Here is a 12,864-nt window from a genome sequence, read left to right as displayed (position 1 = left end):
AGCAAGGTGAAAAACAAAAACGATGCCACCCGAAATCGGATTTCCGATTGACAAGCGACGTATTTCTCAACCAAAAACCCAATAAACAAACTAGCTATGAATAACAGAAGACTCTTGATAGCAGCAGAATTTCATTTTGTACACTCAGCGGAGAAAGACAGTTAAAAACATAACAAGTTGACACAAAACTCTGTCAGCTTCAGCTGTCAAAGTAAATAAGATTCAAGATGCTGCATAAATTTTCCGCATAAACTCACCTGTCAAATTTTGACCAATCAGAGCATAAAAATTGGGCGTAGAGCGTGACCAACACGTGACCTTGGTGAGAAAAGTCAAAAGCAACTGGCATGTCTTCCCTGCCTGTAAAAACTGGCTGAATTTTGGCTTCCGAGGTCAGTTTGAAATCAAAATTTTAATAGTGCGACACATATAAAACACAACATATTTCATATGAATTTAAAAAAATTAAACTTGAGCCTGCGACCATTTGAAAACTAGTAACCTGTCAGCGGATAACTTCAAAAAGATGCTCGACCTCGATGAGTCGACACCTGAGCCCGCGATACGGTCAGGTGATACTGGTCAGCGGATACCCTGTTTTGACAGCTGTCAATTGATGACAACATTGATGTACAATATGTGTGCAATATCAGTCTTCCTGTGCTACCAAACTAGCTAGAAAGTGTCAGATTGAACATTGGTTGTCCTGTAGTGCGGACGGACGGGCGGGCTGCGGGCGGTGTACCGTCACGTGATTACCAAATTTTCTCGGATGGGTAGATTTACTTACCCATGGTGCTCCGCAGACGCGCTTCGCGCGCCAGAGCTCCGTTATCGATGATTTTTTTTCTAGTTAATAAAAAGATGTTCAAAGAAATGTATCTCCTTATTTTTCCAGAAGCTGTTGTGTTGGAGGAGTTTACATCCAAGAATTTGCGGCACACATTGGACAAACTGATGACTGACTGTGATAGACGACAGTCAATGGTGCAGGAACTTATCTCTTCTTCTCACAGAATACAGTAAGTACTTTTCGCATTTCAATGATATTGTCACAGCAAACTTTCACAAGTGCACGTACAGCTGTACAAACACACTGTATACAGTAGTCCATCTCTATAAAATAGGGGAAATCTTCAGTGAATAAGGACCTCCAGGTATTTATGATTTTCTCCTGACCGCAAGTTCGGTAGCTAGAGAAAACAGCTGACTTTTTATTATGCCACCACTGGTTTCCCCACCAAATGACACCCAAGGAATGAGAGCAGAAATTCCATACTGATGATATACATGTCACTACTCAAGATCTTTGTAGTGCTGGTAGTGATTGGTTATGCTGGTACAAAAATTTGTTTCAACCCATCAGAAGCTCTCACTTATGCTACAAGTTCATGCAATTTCAACTGGACATGTATGTCAGTTTAATATATTTTAATAAACAAAACTCCAGGTACAAGTACTAAGTAAATTGCAGGTCTAACTTGGGTTAGTCAAGTTACGGATACATGTTACAGCTGATCTTTATCATGCCCAGCAGGCATTAAGCCCAGAATTGTTTGACGTTAAAATAAACATGCTCATATTGATTTTACATGTTTATACACTGTCTATTTGCATTTGGAACAGGCGTTTGAAACTATATTTGAGGAAATGAAGCTTGATTCAAATGTCCTTGAAGAAACATTCACTTTAATTGGTCTTGATTCGATCTTAACCATACAGTGGCTTGCACAAACCATGTCGTGTCGTATATGTCAATGCAAAATTATTGAGAAATCAGTCATGGGTGAGTCTTTTGTTTTCTGTCTCGTGAGACTTGATCCTTGACTTGATTCTCTATAACTTGTTCTCGATTCTCCCTTTGTGTGGGAATCAAGAACCAAGAATCAAGACATGCAACAGACTGTCAACTTACTGCAGTGTAAAACTTCTGACCAACTTTTGAAGACACATATTACATTTATCTCAAACCTTTCCCCAAGGCTATTTTAAAAAGGCATGTTCTCAGTTAGATGGGTGTGGCTGTTCAGCCCCACTGATTTAAAAATATATATGATTGACGCATAATTTAGGAATGCTTAGTTATTTGTCTGTTAAATGAAATACAGTTCCAACAGCACTGATAGTGACTACTGTGCATGTGGAAGGTTTCTAGTTGGGGCCTTTTATACAAAAATATTTGTTGTATATTAATAGCAGGAGTATGAATCTCTTTTGATTCTTTCTTGATTCCGTAGGAGAGATGCTGATGAAGAAAGGAATCGAGTTTATCGTTTTGAAATGGAGGTGTGTTGTATGAAGCAAAACATGCGATGTACAATAAGTATCAACCATTGCTGAGTCAACATTAATTTTTTTGCATGGTCTTCAACCTGCAAAGAAAGCCAAAATATGAGTAGTAGTACTGTGTGTATTGTCCCATTTTACTGTTGACTGATCAGTTTTGATTCAGTTGAAATATTTATTGTTCCTTCTGAAAACCAAAAAAATTAGAGTTTTTAATCTCACTTTCACAAAAGACAGCAGTAAACTTCCTTTAAGAAGAGAAGATTGAATAGGGACGGTGAAATTCCTTTTTTACAGATAAGAAACCTTCAAAGAGAGCTAGAAGAGGAGAAGCTTAAAACTCAGGTTAGAAGTCGTTTACTAGATGTATAGCTAACTGTTATACTCTTCTTTATAATACCCATTTTTGCAGTAGTATATGGACCACAGTTCTTTGCAGTGGGGTGGGTTATCAGTCAAGAGAGTATTCTTGGATTGCTTACTACATGTAGAAAACAAATGAGTATGTGTTAGTGGCTTGGAGCTAAGGAAGGTATTGAGACACCTTGGTGAAATGTAAAAATGTTTTCTCAAGAAAAAGTGATTTTGAATTTGAGCTCTTTTTAAAAGTTTTTGGAAGGGATTCAGAAAGTTTGATAGTAGATACCCAGTGAGGTTCACAGAGGGTCTGTATAAGTTAATAAGGAGATCAAAGTTCAATTTAAGGATCAACACTGAGTACTTTGTAGGCAACTTTGTAGGCTGGTGCTTTCTACTTAAAGTAAATTATTATTATTCTAATATTAACCGTAAAAAAAATTAGGTGTACAGGATAGGGATACAGTGGAATATTTCAATGCCTTGAGGCAATCAATGGAGAATGACATACTTTGAGTTAATCAAAGGTTTAAGCCAATGAATTCATGATTGATGAATGTGATGACAGTAATGTTTTACTTTACTTGTAGGAGATGGAGAGAGTACGTCTTGTTGAACTTCAGCATCATGGAGAGGAAGTGCAAGAGTTGAAAAGAAGCAAAGCCGAACTTGCTGCATTACATGGACAACTGGAGCATAAAGTATCTCAGAAAGAAGCAGAAATAACAAGGCTGCAACGCGAATATCAAGAGCTTATCCAGGTTTGGGTGTAGACTTGTCATACATTAGCCTATCAATAGGAAAGGATAGGCATCTCTTTTAAAATCTTGGTTCCTTTCAACCACACATAATAAGTGTTTTTTTGTTACTGTTCTGACTTATGTGACCTTCCATACAGTGCTTCTCAATTAAGGCAACAAATAATATAATCTTTTAATAAATACAGCTGTAGATGTGACAATAGTGCATGAAAACAATGACAAGTCCCACGACAGTTAAGCATTGCTCCATCAACATTTTTTCAGCACCTAAGGGACTGGTCATTATGTATGTAGAGGGGGGAGGGAAAAAGATGTTCGAATGATCAAAATTTCTGTAAGGCCCCCCCTGTGGACCATGTAAATAGCAAGTGACCCCCTGTCTTTATTCAATATTTTTACGTGATGACCCCCCCACCACCACCACCTCATATCTCCTGTTACATGCTCTACAAAGTAATTATTAAAATGCATGTAACAATACTTTGTTAAGAGTGAAGACTTATCGGTAAATGGTACTAATCATAAGATGATTAGTTACTTTGCATAACAACGGAACTAACCTACTCTATTACAAAATCAGCGTATATATATATGAAAAGTGATAGATTTTTACAAATCGTGCCTTCATGGTGAACACAAACGTAATAACCATGCAAAATATAACTCTTTTCAAATGATTTTCCTACAGTTGTAAAAGGACTACTTTCTTGTTGTGTCATCATGTTTTTCTTGGGGTCTCCATACTGAAGTGACACAAGCATTTCATTAACAGAAAATTCAGTCAAACCAAATATTAAAGTACATAGGTCTGGATTCTTATTAGCTAAAATTTGAAATAAAAATGAAGTTTAGAATGCAAACACAATTTCTGTCACATACAAATGACCAAGTTGTACAAAATAATGATGCTTTAAATAGACAGAAAGCAATAGGATTAGCATAAAATTGTACAATTTAGCATTACTGTTTGACAAGTATTGTTTGTACTCTACTATTTAACTGCTTTACCCATATTGGCCAATGGACCCCTCTTAAAATAAACCTGGCGATCAAACTGCTGACCCCCCTATACTTCTTTATGAAAAAGTTTAGCCCCCCCTCTAGCCAATCTGAAATAGCCTTGGACCCCCCCCCCCCCCCCACCCCCTTCTTTTTTCCCTCTTCTCCCCCTCTACATAAATAATGACCGGTCCCTAAAATTAAGCTGGAAAGTATGTTATCTTCTGCATACAATTTGCTACAATAGATGTGTTAAAATGATAATTTCCCTTGTCTTATTAAAATACTTCAAGGAGGGAAGAAAGGTCAGGAGTCGAAGCAAACTAAGCAAATATAATTCTCCATACAGGCATGATACTACAGATCAAAGGTATGAGGTAACAACATGGAAATTTGAGATTGTTCGCAATTTGTCAGAGTTTGTTTTTTAAGTAGTTTTGCATCTTAAGTTTTAAATATTTTGTTCACTTACAGTGTAACTTTTTCATGTTGTTGAATATGATCGACAGCTATGAATCCCAACTCAGTAGAGTTCAGCAAGAGGTTGGTCACTTGGAAAAGAAAACAGAAATGCACAGCAAGCCTTCAAGTGTTGATAGTTTTGATGATCAGAGGTCAACATCTCAGTCTGACAGCAATGGGGACTCAGTTTGCCAAAAAGGAGCAATTACACAAAGAGTGGGCGGCAGTGCTTATACACCAAAAAGAAGTGAAGTTGAACTAGCAGTAAGATTCTGGCTGTTACATCGATATTAATCACAGTACAGCCTAACTTACCTTAGCATCCATACTTTTGGTCAATGTGCCTTAACCTGCGGGCATAACAAAGTATTTCACAGTACACAGACAAGTTAAGGAAAGGATGTGCGTACAGTGTATTGTACATTGTATCAGTAATGATTACATGCAATGTCAATTAATGACTCGTCATTCGTCACCAAGCATCATTATTGTACAGTACTCAGAGAGTACCAGGTGTTATGGGAAGGATGTGCATATTCATTACATCCTATTAGATAAGATGCAAGGCCACATAAATGTAACTCTTGGGTTACATCTAAAAGGTGAAAGCTTTCTTGCAGTACCATTCTGATATGGAAAAAAAAGTTGGGCTTTTTATCCTCTCACACTCTATGTTTTCTTAAAGAACCAGTAGAGAGAATTCAATAATGTTTCAGTACATTGTAAGACTGAGTTGGTGGATTTGTCATGAATTTGTCCTTCTTGTCTTATTTTTATAGACTTTAGAGAAACAGCTGAGAGAATCTAAAAAGTTGATTAAGCTTTTGGAGAGTGAGAACACACATCTAAAGATGGAGTTAGAATCAAGGTTTTGTGCTATTGATTTGCACCAGTGTGTTACATGATAATAATCTAAGCTTAATAGGAATATATTATACCTACCATCAAACCTGAACAGTGAGAATGTGACTGCCAAATTTCTCTTCCACAAGCACTTAGATGCAAAGGACAGAGGTTATTGTTAAGTTCACCCTTTCTCTCATATTAATTGTACGTTAATTGCATTTCAATGACTACAGTCTTTTAAATTTGTTAAATAGACATTAGAAAAAAAGGATATCCCCTATTAGTAATGGTGTAACGATTAATCAAAGTCTTGATTAATCATGATTATGACCGTTTGGTTCGATTCACGATTCTTTGCATCCACATTTCAATTTTGGTTCGATTTTTGCATACCTTTTCCAGGGTGCCCTCAATGAGTTATTAAATAGTAAAATCAGAATTCAGAACTGTGTAAAATGTGTGTTTTTAATTGACAAGGAAAGACGATAGCAGCTCGTCTGCCGTTTTGTGTGGCCTGGTAAAAATGCTGTCCTTCAACCACCCCTTGAGAATTTCCAAATAAGGCAAACCACGTGCAACACCCTCTTTGTCAGGTTCTCAAACATGGCAACGAACCAAGTGACTGTGAATCCTCCTGTCCCTGTTACTATTCTCCAATTGAGGGTTTAGAGTTACATGTTGTTAACCTTATGCGTTATGTTATAAGAATTAAGAAACATTTACATAATAGAATCAAAATAATCTAAATCGAAGGGCAGTAATTGAAATCCAATCAAATCGCAAGGAATATGAATTGTTACACCCCTACCTGTTGGTATGGATTTTAACTCTTTGGGCGGTTATTTAAGTTGTAGTTTAAGACAATTGTTGATCATCCATATATTTTTATAAAGTTCCTCCATTTAAGTTCATTTTGTTCTTTACAGCTGCTTGATGCTGTTTAAGCAAAGTAGTGTTTTATATGTTGCCGTTGGTCAAACTGAATATGAATTAAAAGTCACCTTTTTTGGTTGACCTTGAGATGATTGCCGTGTATGCATGGACAAAACCAAAGCCTTTAGCTGATAAAATAAATAATGAGCATTAACAGAAACCATTTTCAAGGCAATATGAAAATCCCTGAACAATGTATAAACTCTTTGTTAAAATTTTTGACACTGCAACCCACATGGCAATCAAGTTAATCTCTTGTATAAAATGGCAGTATCATTGTTTTCTTGTATTAGACCTAATCGAGATCAGTGGAAGAACGCAAGGAAATACAACAAAAAGTTGGAAAAAATTCTTGCTGAGAACAATCTCAGGTGATCATTGAAGTGTTAAATATTTTTGTATTTTTTTTCACTTCCCCATTTTTTGCACTGTAAGTTTTGTCACTCTCAGTTTATTATGTTTCTGTCAAAGGCAATCCATTTATGTGGCTTTGTTATGTGCAAAATAAGGCTTAGAAGTGGCTGAGTTTCTGACCGAGATTTTCTTGAACCATTAATTTAAACTAACAAAGAAGTCTCATGTAAAGAGCATAACATATTAATACTGTTCATGTTTATAAGACTTGCTTATGGCTTCCCCCTAGTCCCCATAGGTTTATGAAGACTACTCCCTCAGCTCATCAATGTGGCTGAGTACTTTCCTCAAGCCAAAAATACCAACTAGAAGCAAAGTTCTGTCTTTATAGCCTGAAATGCTTTTTCTAGCTCTTATCAGATTATTAAGGTTCCTGTTGTCAGTTCATCATGGTGAACTGCACTGTACCTTTGCTTAACAACCCTTGTGTACAGTTCAGTTCTGCAAACTATGATTGTAAGATCAGTAGTCTGCAGCTCCACATGGGCTATCACACTCTGTCAGCTAAGTTATTTTCACCATCCTAATAACCCTAGAATTTCTGCTAAGGTCATTCTTACCTCTTGTATTTACTAGGTGGGCACCCAATATATCACCAAATCATCCCTTTCCAAAAATGTGTTTTGATAGTTTTATTTTTAAGGTGTCTTTTTTCTTTTAATTTTCCAGTCCTCCACGGAAGATGAAGCAAAAAGAAAAAAGGGCCGTGGAAACTGAAGCAAAACCTTCCTCAAAACCACAGAGATACCGCACAAATGTAAGACCTAAACTCATAGTTAGCTCTTTTTAAATGTTTCTAGTACAACTTTATGTTTCCTGGAAGTAATTAATCAAATTGATTTCTAGACATAAAGCTGAATTAGTACACAATGTTACGGATTATGATTAATTATTTTTTGGTAATAACATGGTTGCCAGAGGTAAGGAAATGGTCAGGGAAAAAAATTCTTCAGGGGAAAAGTCAGGGCATTTCACTTCAAGTCAGGGAGAAATGAAATTTTAAGAGTACATACTTCTTTTCCCTCCACTTGTATTGTTTGTAACATTTAAAATTCTCTTTTACATTTTGCGGACATGAATTGTGTTGTATGTAATTGGTGTAATATCAATACTAATTTTTGAAATTGTTTATTCCATTGGTCAGGGAAATTTTACATTTGTCAGGAAAACGTCAGAGAATTTCAGAAAACTCTGGCTGTGGCAATCATGAATAACTTCTGTTTAATTTCTTTTCACTTCTTTATGGTTTCAACCATTTGGAATTTCAGCTGTATCAAAGATGACCTATATGCCCTTTAAAAGATTTATAGTTTTCCATACAGTTTTCATGAAAAAAGAATTATTTGCGCATCTTATGTTATCTGTTTTTGGGTTAGAATAATATTATTATTAGTTGAAGGGATTGCTTGTTTCAGACATATGCAAGTATTCATACACAAATGGCTTCTTTTCCTGTAGATTGAAGACATTGATTTTCTACCAATTGATGTTTGTCGAGAGTATTTGAAGGTATTTTCTACATATCTGCTGCTTAACCTGGATAAGAAAACCAGCTGATTTCAGTGCGGAGAACAGAAAAAAATTTAAAGGAAAATAGATATGCAATCACAGTTAGGAAATTGTTTTAAGGGTTCATGTTATAATACAACAATATTGTATTTTGAGTGGTGATCTGCATATATGTCCTTTCAAAAATTATCAGGACTCATGTTATATATTGCTTATTTTATTCTTAGGAAGTGTGCGGCATACTTGAGATTAATAACCTTCAAGGCATGGAAGACAAAGTAAACTCTTTGAAGTTGCCTGCACAGTCTTATCCTGCAATGGAAAAGGTTTGTTTGTCTGGTGGTGATAAAAATGTGTACATGTGAGGACATTATTTTAGGCACTGATGAGAAACCTCTCTTGAAATAAAAAGTTTTAAAAACGGTGGTCTTTGGAATTTAAACAGTTTTAACAGGAATACATAGTATCCATTAACAATTGACCTGTCACTTGGTTATCACTTGTATTTTTATGCCAACTTTTACTGCTTTATAACAGCAATCTTTTTTTTTTCCTCTGTTAGCTGATAAGAAATATCATGGAGTTACTCAGTTCAAAGGATTGCCCCAGCGCCATGTTATCTGAAGACATTCTTTCCCAGAGTTCACATGAGTTTCACTGCGAAAGGGCGTGGCAGAATATTGTTCCTGTTCTCAGGAAGTGGCTGAATGAACTTACAGGTCTCAAGGCAAGTTAAGGCTATACTATCTTCATTTACAATTCCAGCTAGACTTGAGAGATTAAAAGCTGCCCTGATAAGTCCGTCTGTAAATTCTCTCTGAGGAAATCGCCTTCGCATTGTTGCTTTTTAGACAGCCATATTCCACTATAGACTTTTGAGTCAGTTAATTTGATTAATTTTTTTATCATTTATAGAGCTTTTTGTAGGGTTGAGCTGCTCGCTCTCAGATAAGATCTTGAGTGGGCTTTCATAACATCTGAAGAATTATGGAGATCGAGGAGGGTGTTATCCGCCTCGGCCGTCATACTCAGTGTCATTCAATACCCTCTGAAATACAAGCTGTTTACACATGGTTTAAATTAGAGGACACAACCTATTGTTTTCTTTATTTATAATTTGAAAGGTTATTTATAGTGATCCAACTGGCAAGGTTGAAGGTACAGAAGAAACCTTGTTAATACGGACACAAACAGGACATGCCAAAGTATCCATTATCTGGGTGTCCATCTTAAGCAGGTTAATTTTAGAGAAAATATATGAGGTTTTTTGAACAGTGTTGGGACAAACGAACTGTCCGTATTATTATACACGGGTGTCCATAGAGCAAGGTTCCACTGCATTTTATACCTTACAACAAAGTTTTATTGTTTTCATAAACAGTGCCTTTTGTTGTAAGAATGTTTTCTTTTAAAGCATTGACTGTATTACCCTGTTACGGCGGCCTAGGTACTTTGAAGCTTTGGAAAAAGTATACAATGTAGTCTCATCTTTTAAGATGAGACTACATATTAACCACTCCACAAGAAAACTAATCCAGTGAACACTGTTTCATCTTTTATAGGATCTAGAAATGTCAATCAGACAGCTGTCATCACACTTAATGCCATGGAAACAAGCAGGCGTGTTTCAAGGAGACCACAAGGGATATTCAAGAGTACACAGGCTCAAAGAAGCAGTTGATGCTCTTTGTCAGGAAAAACGAGCCAGTCCTTCAGAAATACAAACAGACCAGGAGCCATCATTTGATCATCTTAAGAGCATTGTTGCTCACTTTCAAAAGCTATTTGATGTTTATAGCATTGAAGGAATATTTCCACGGATGAATGAAATATATATGCAACTTGGGGAGACATACAATTCAATGAATAACATGCGGGACCTTCTTGGTTTGGGTAAAAATATTTCCCACTTATTTCTATTTTCTGTCTTAGCATCCTCTCTCTTCTTTTTGCCCAGGTTATTCACACATTAGATAGTGCTATCCACTGGGTTAAACACTATCTAACAGGCCCTGGTTGTTCAAACTTTGTATAACGCCATCCACCGGACAAAAAACTAATTATGTTATCCACTGGCTAGTGATTTACCCAGTTGATAGTGTTATCCACCTTTTGAACAACTGAAGCCAGATCAATGGGTAGAAATTTTTCATGTGGATGTGATAGAATTATCCTCCTTTTGAACAACTGGAACTTGTTTAGTAATGATATGCTGTATTTTACTTTTCAAAAGTCACCTAAATTGTATGTTGCAAGAAAATTAGCCTGCCTACTTAAAATTTTCTCTCATCTGTAGCAAACCAAAATATTGTCATTTTTCCTTTTTTGTTTGTTTACGTGTTTAGATCTCCTTATTAGAAACAGTTTGGAATAGGTTGCACAAGTTACATAGAGAGTTTTCTTTTCTTTTTTAGAACCAACTTGCAAATCATCTGATGTGGTCAATGCAGTTGCTAAGCTTAGTAAAGCCAAACATCTGCTGATGGTTGAAGACTTGCCTGGGTAAACCTCCTCATACAGATAGAAATAATGGAGTTACTGTCTTCAGTGTCGCTAAGAAATAGTGTTTTCAACAGGAGGCTGTGTATGAGCTGAAACTTACATTACACTAAAAATTACCATGTGCATTTTAAGGGAAATTCAAAATATGGTTTGCACAAAGGTTGTGACAGTAGCATGTTCTCAGCTGGTTTCAAGATTGCCAAAAGGATTTGGTGCTACATCCTTCGATTTATTACTATGTAGGTGATTAGGTGTAATAGCTTTTGTTGATGACTCAAGACATCAGTCACTGGCCCCTAAGTAAAGGGCTCACTGAGTACAACGATTATAATATTCATAAACATAATGTTGGTTAAGTTTCACTGTACTGTGTCCTTTTGTGATCTTATTTCTCTTTTTTCAGCATAATCAAACGTCTGGATCAGTATGATGAGTTCTTTCCAGCTTTCCAATCTCTTGTATCTGAACTGAAGAGGCTTTTAAGTGAGTGCCTTTGTATTCATAGTTATTGTGTCTTATACTGAGGCATTGCTATTGCTGTAATCAAATGTGGGAGCTGCGTGAGGAGTCTGATGATCAGTCAGATACACAGGGGCCCCACTCACATATTTTAATGACGGGGGGGTCCGAAGGATTATTTTTGGCCTGACATTTTGGCCAAAAGGGATTTTTTGGGGTCTATGAAAGACGCCGGGATTTTTTTGGGTCGCGAGAACAACACAGGGATTTTTTTTGGGTATTGTATTTTTCATCAGCTCAAATCAAAAATAACATAAGCGCAATTTATAGTTTTGCTTTTGACCAAAACCAAAGTTGAAGTTGGCATGTTTCAGCTTTGCAGAAGATAAATAATAAAATTTGCTGATGCAAAAACACTGAGGGATTTTTTTGGGTATGCTAAAAAAGTAGGGATTTTTTTGGGTAGACAAATTCTGAAGTTGGGATTTTTTTGGGTGTAAAATATGAACCTCTGTCGGACCCCCCTGTCATTAAAATATGTGAGTGGGGCCCCTGGGGTCAGATACCTTATTACATGAAATTTTTGCAACACATTAATAATTTAGCGATTTTGAAAAATCCTTATTTAGCGGCACATTTTTAGCAATTTTTTTCATAAATTTTGGCACATAAGTCACTAAATCTTCACGATTTCACTATCTAACTGAAACTGAAACATTTCTCACTGACGGACATAGTTGCTATGTTTGATTAGGAGTCAAGGGGATCCAGCCTCCTTCACACTGAGTATCACTTGTCTGACTGATCGTTTGATTCCTTACACAGTTCCTGTGTTTGATTAGGAGTCACAAGGATTCAACAAATCCAGCCTCCTTCAGACTGAGCATCACTTGTCTGACTGATCGTTTGATTCCTTACACAGTTCCTGTGTTTGATTAGGAGTCACAAGGATTCAACAAATCCAGCCTCCTTCAGACTGAGCATCACTTGTCTGACTGATCATTACACTTCTTACAGGCAAAACACACAAACTTGCATTTGCCATGATCATCCCAGTATCATACAATTATCCTCATGCTTTTGTTGTGTATACTTGTCTTCTATGTTATCCTTCAGTAAATGCTTTGATTTGCCTACACAGGAGTTCAAGAGATGGACGAAATAATAACAGCTGTTACAGCACTTGTCAAGTTTCCTCCCTACTGATATTTTTAAAAGCAATTACTTTTTTATCTTTGAATGTTGTTTTATTTATTTTTATATTATCTTTAATCTTATTTGTGTGAAAGCTTAGCACCAAAAAATGTCTCCTTAAATAAATAAATAAAGTTTAATT

General features: G+C 36.3%; 1 protein-coding gene across 2 annotated transcripts in view; it reads left to right on the top strand.

Annotated features, from left to right (window-relative positions):
• LOC140930072 (centrosomal protein of 70 kDa-like) overlaps nucleotides 1–12,864 on the top strand; it is an 18,809-nt gene extending 5,945 nt beyond the window's left edge. The window contains exons 5-20 of one of the 2 annotated variants that reach the window (XM_073379726.1): nucleotides 899–1,022; nucleotides 2,238–2,286; nucleotides 2,584–2,631; nucleotides 3,234–3,404; nucleotides 4,697–4,773; nucleotides 4,913–5,129; nucleotides 5,645–5,733; nucleotides 6,938–7,015; nucleotides 7,728–7,815; nucleotides 8,517–8,567; nucleotides 8,795–8,893; nucleotides 9,130–9,294; nucleotides 10,130–10,460; nucleotides 10,982–11,069; nucleotides 11,473–11,552; nucleotides 12,670–12,864. In XM_073379726.1, the coding sequence (XP_073235827.1) occupies nucleotides 899–1,022; nucleotides 2,238–2,286; nucleotides 2,584–2,631; nucleotides 3,234–3,404; nucleotides 4,697–4,773; nucleotides 4,913–5,129; nucleotides 5,645–5,733; nucleotides 6,938–7,015; nucleotides 7,728–7,815; nucleotides 8,517–8,567; nucleotides 8,795–8,893; nucleotides 9,130–9,294; nucleotides 10,130–10,460; nucleotides 10,982–11,069; nucleotides 11,473–11,552; nucleotides 12,670–12,734 (1,820 nt within the window). In that variant the 3' untranslated portion in view covers nucleotides 12,735–12,864. The remainder of the gene's footprint in view (nucleotides 1–898; nucleotides 1,023–2,237; nucleotides 2,287–2,583; nucleotides 2,632–3,233; nucleotides 3,405–4,696; nucleotides 4,774–4,912; nucleotides 5,130–5,644; nucleotides 5,734–6,937; nucleotides 7,016–7,727; nucleotides 7,816–8,516; nucleotides 8,568–8,794; nucleotides 8,894–9,129; nucleotides 9,295–10,129; nucleotides 10,461–10,981; nucleotides 11,070–11,472; nucleotides 11,553–12,669) is intronic. The other variant, XM_073379728.1, reaches the window with a different exon arrangement.

Source organism: Porites lutea, chromosome 3 (assembly GCF_958299795.1).
Source record: "Porites lutea chromosome 3, jaPorLute2.1, whole genome shotgun sequence".
Classification (NCBI taxonomy): domain Eukaryota; kingdom Metazoa; phylum Cnidaria; class Anthozoa; order Scleractinia; family Poritidae; genus Porites; species Porites lutea.
This window is presented reverse-complemented; position numbering and strand designations above follow the sequence as displayed.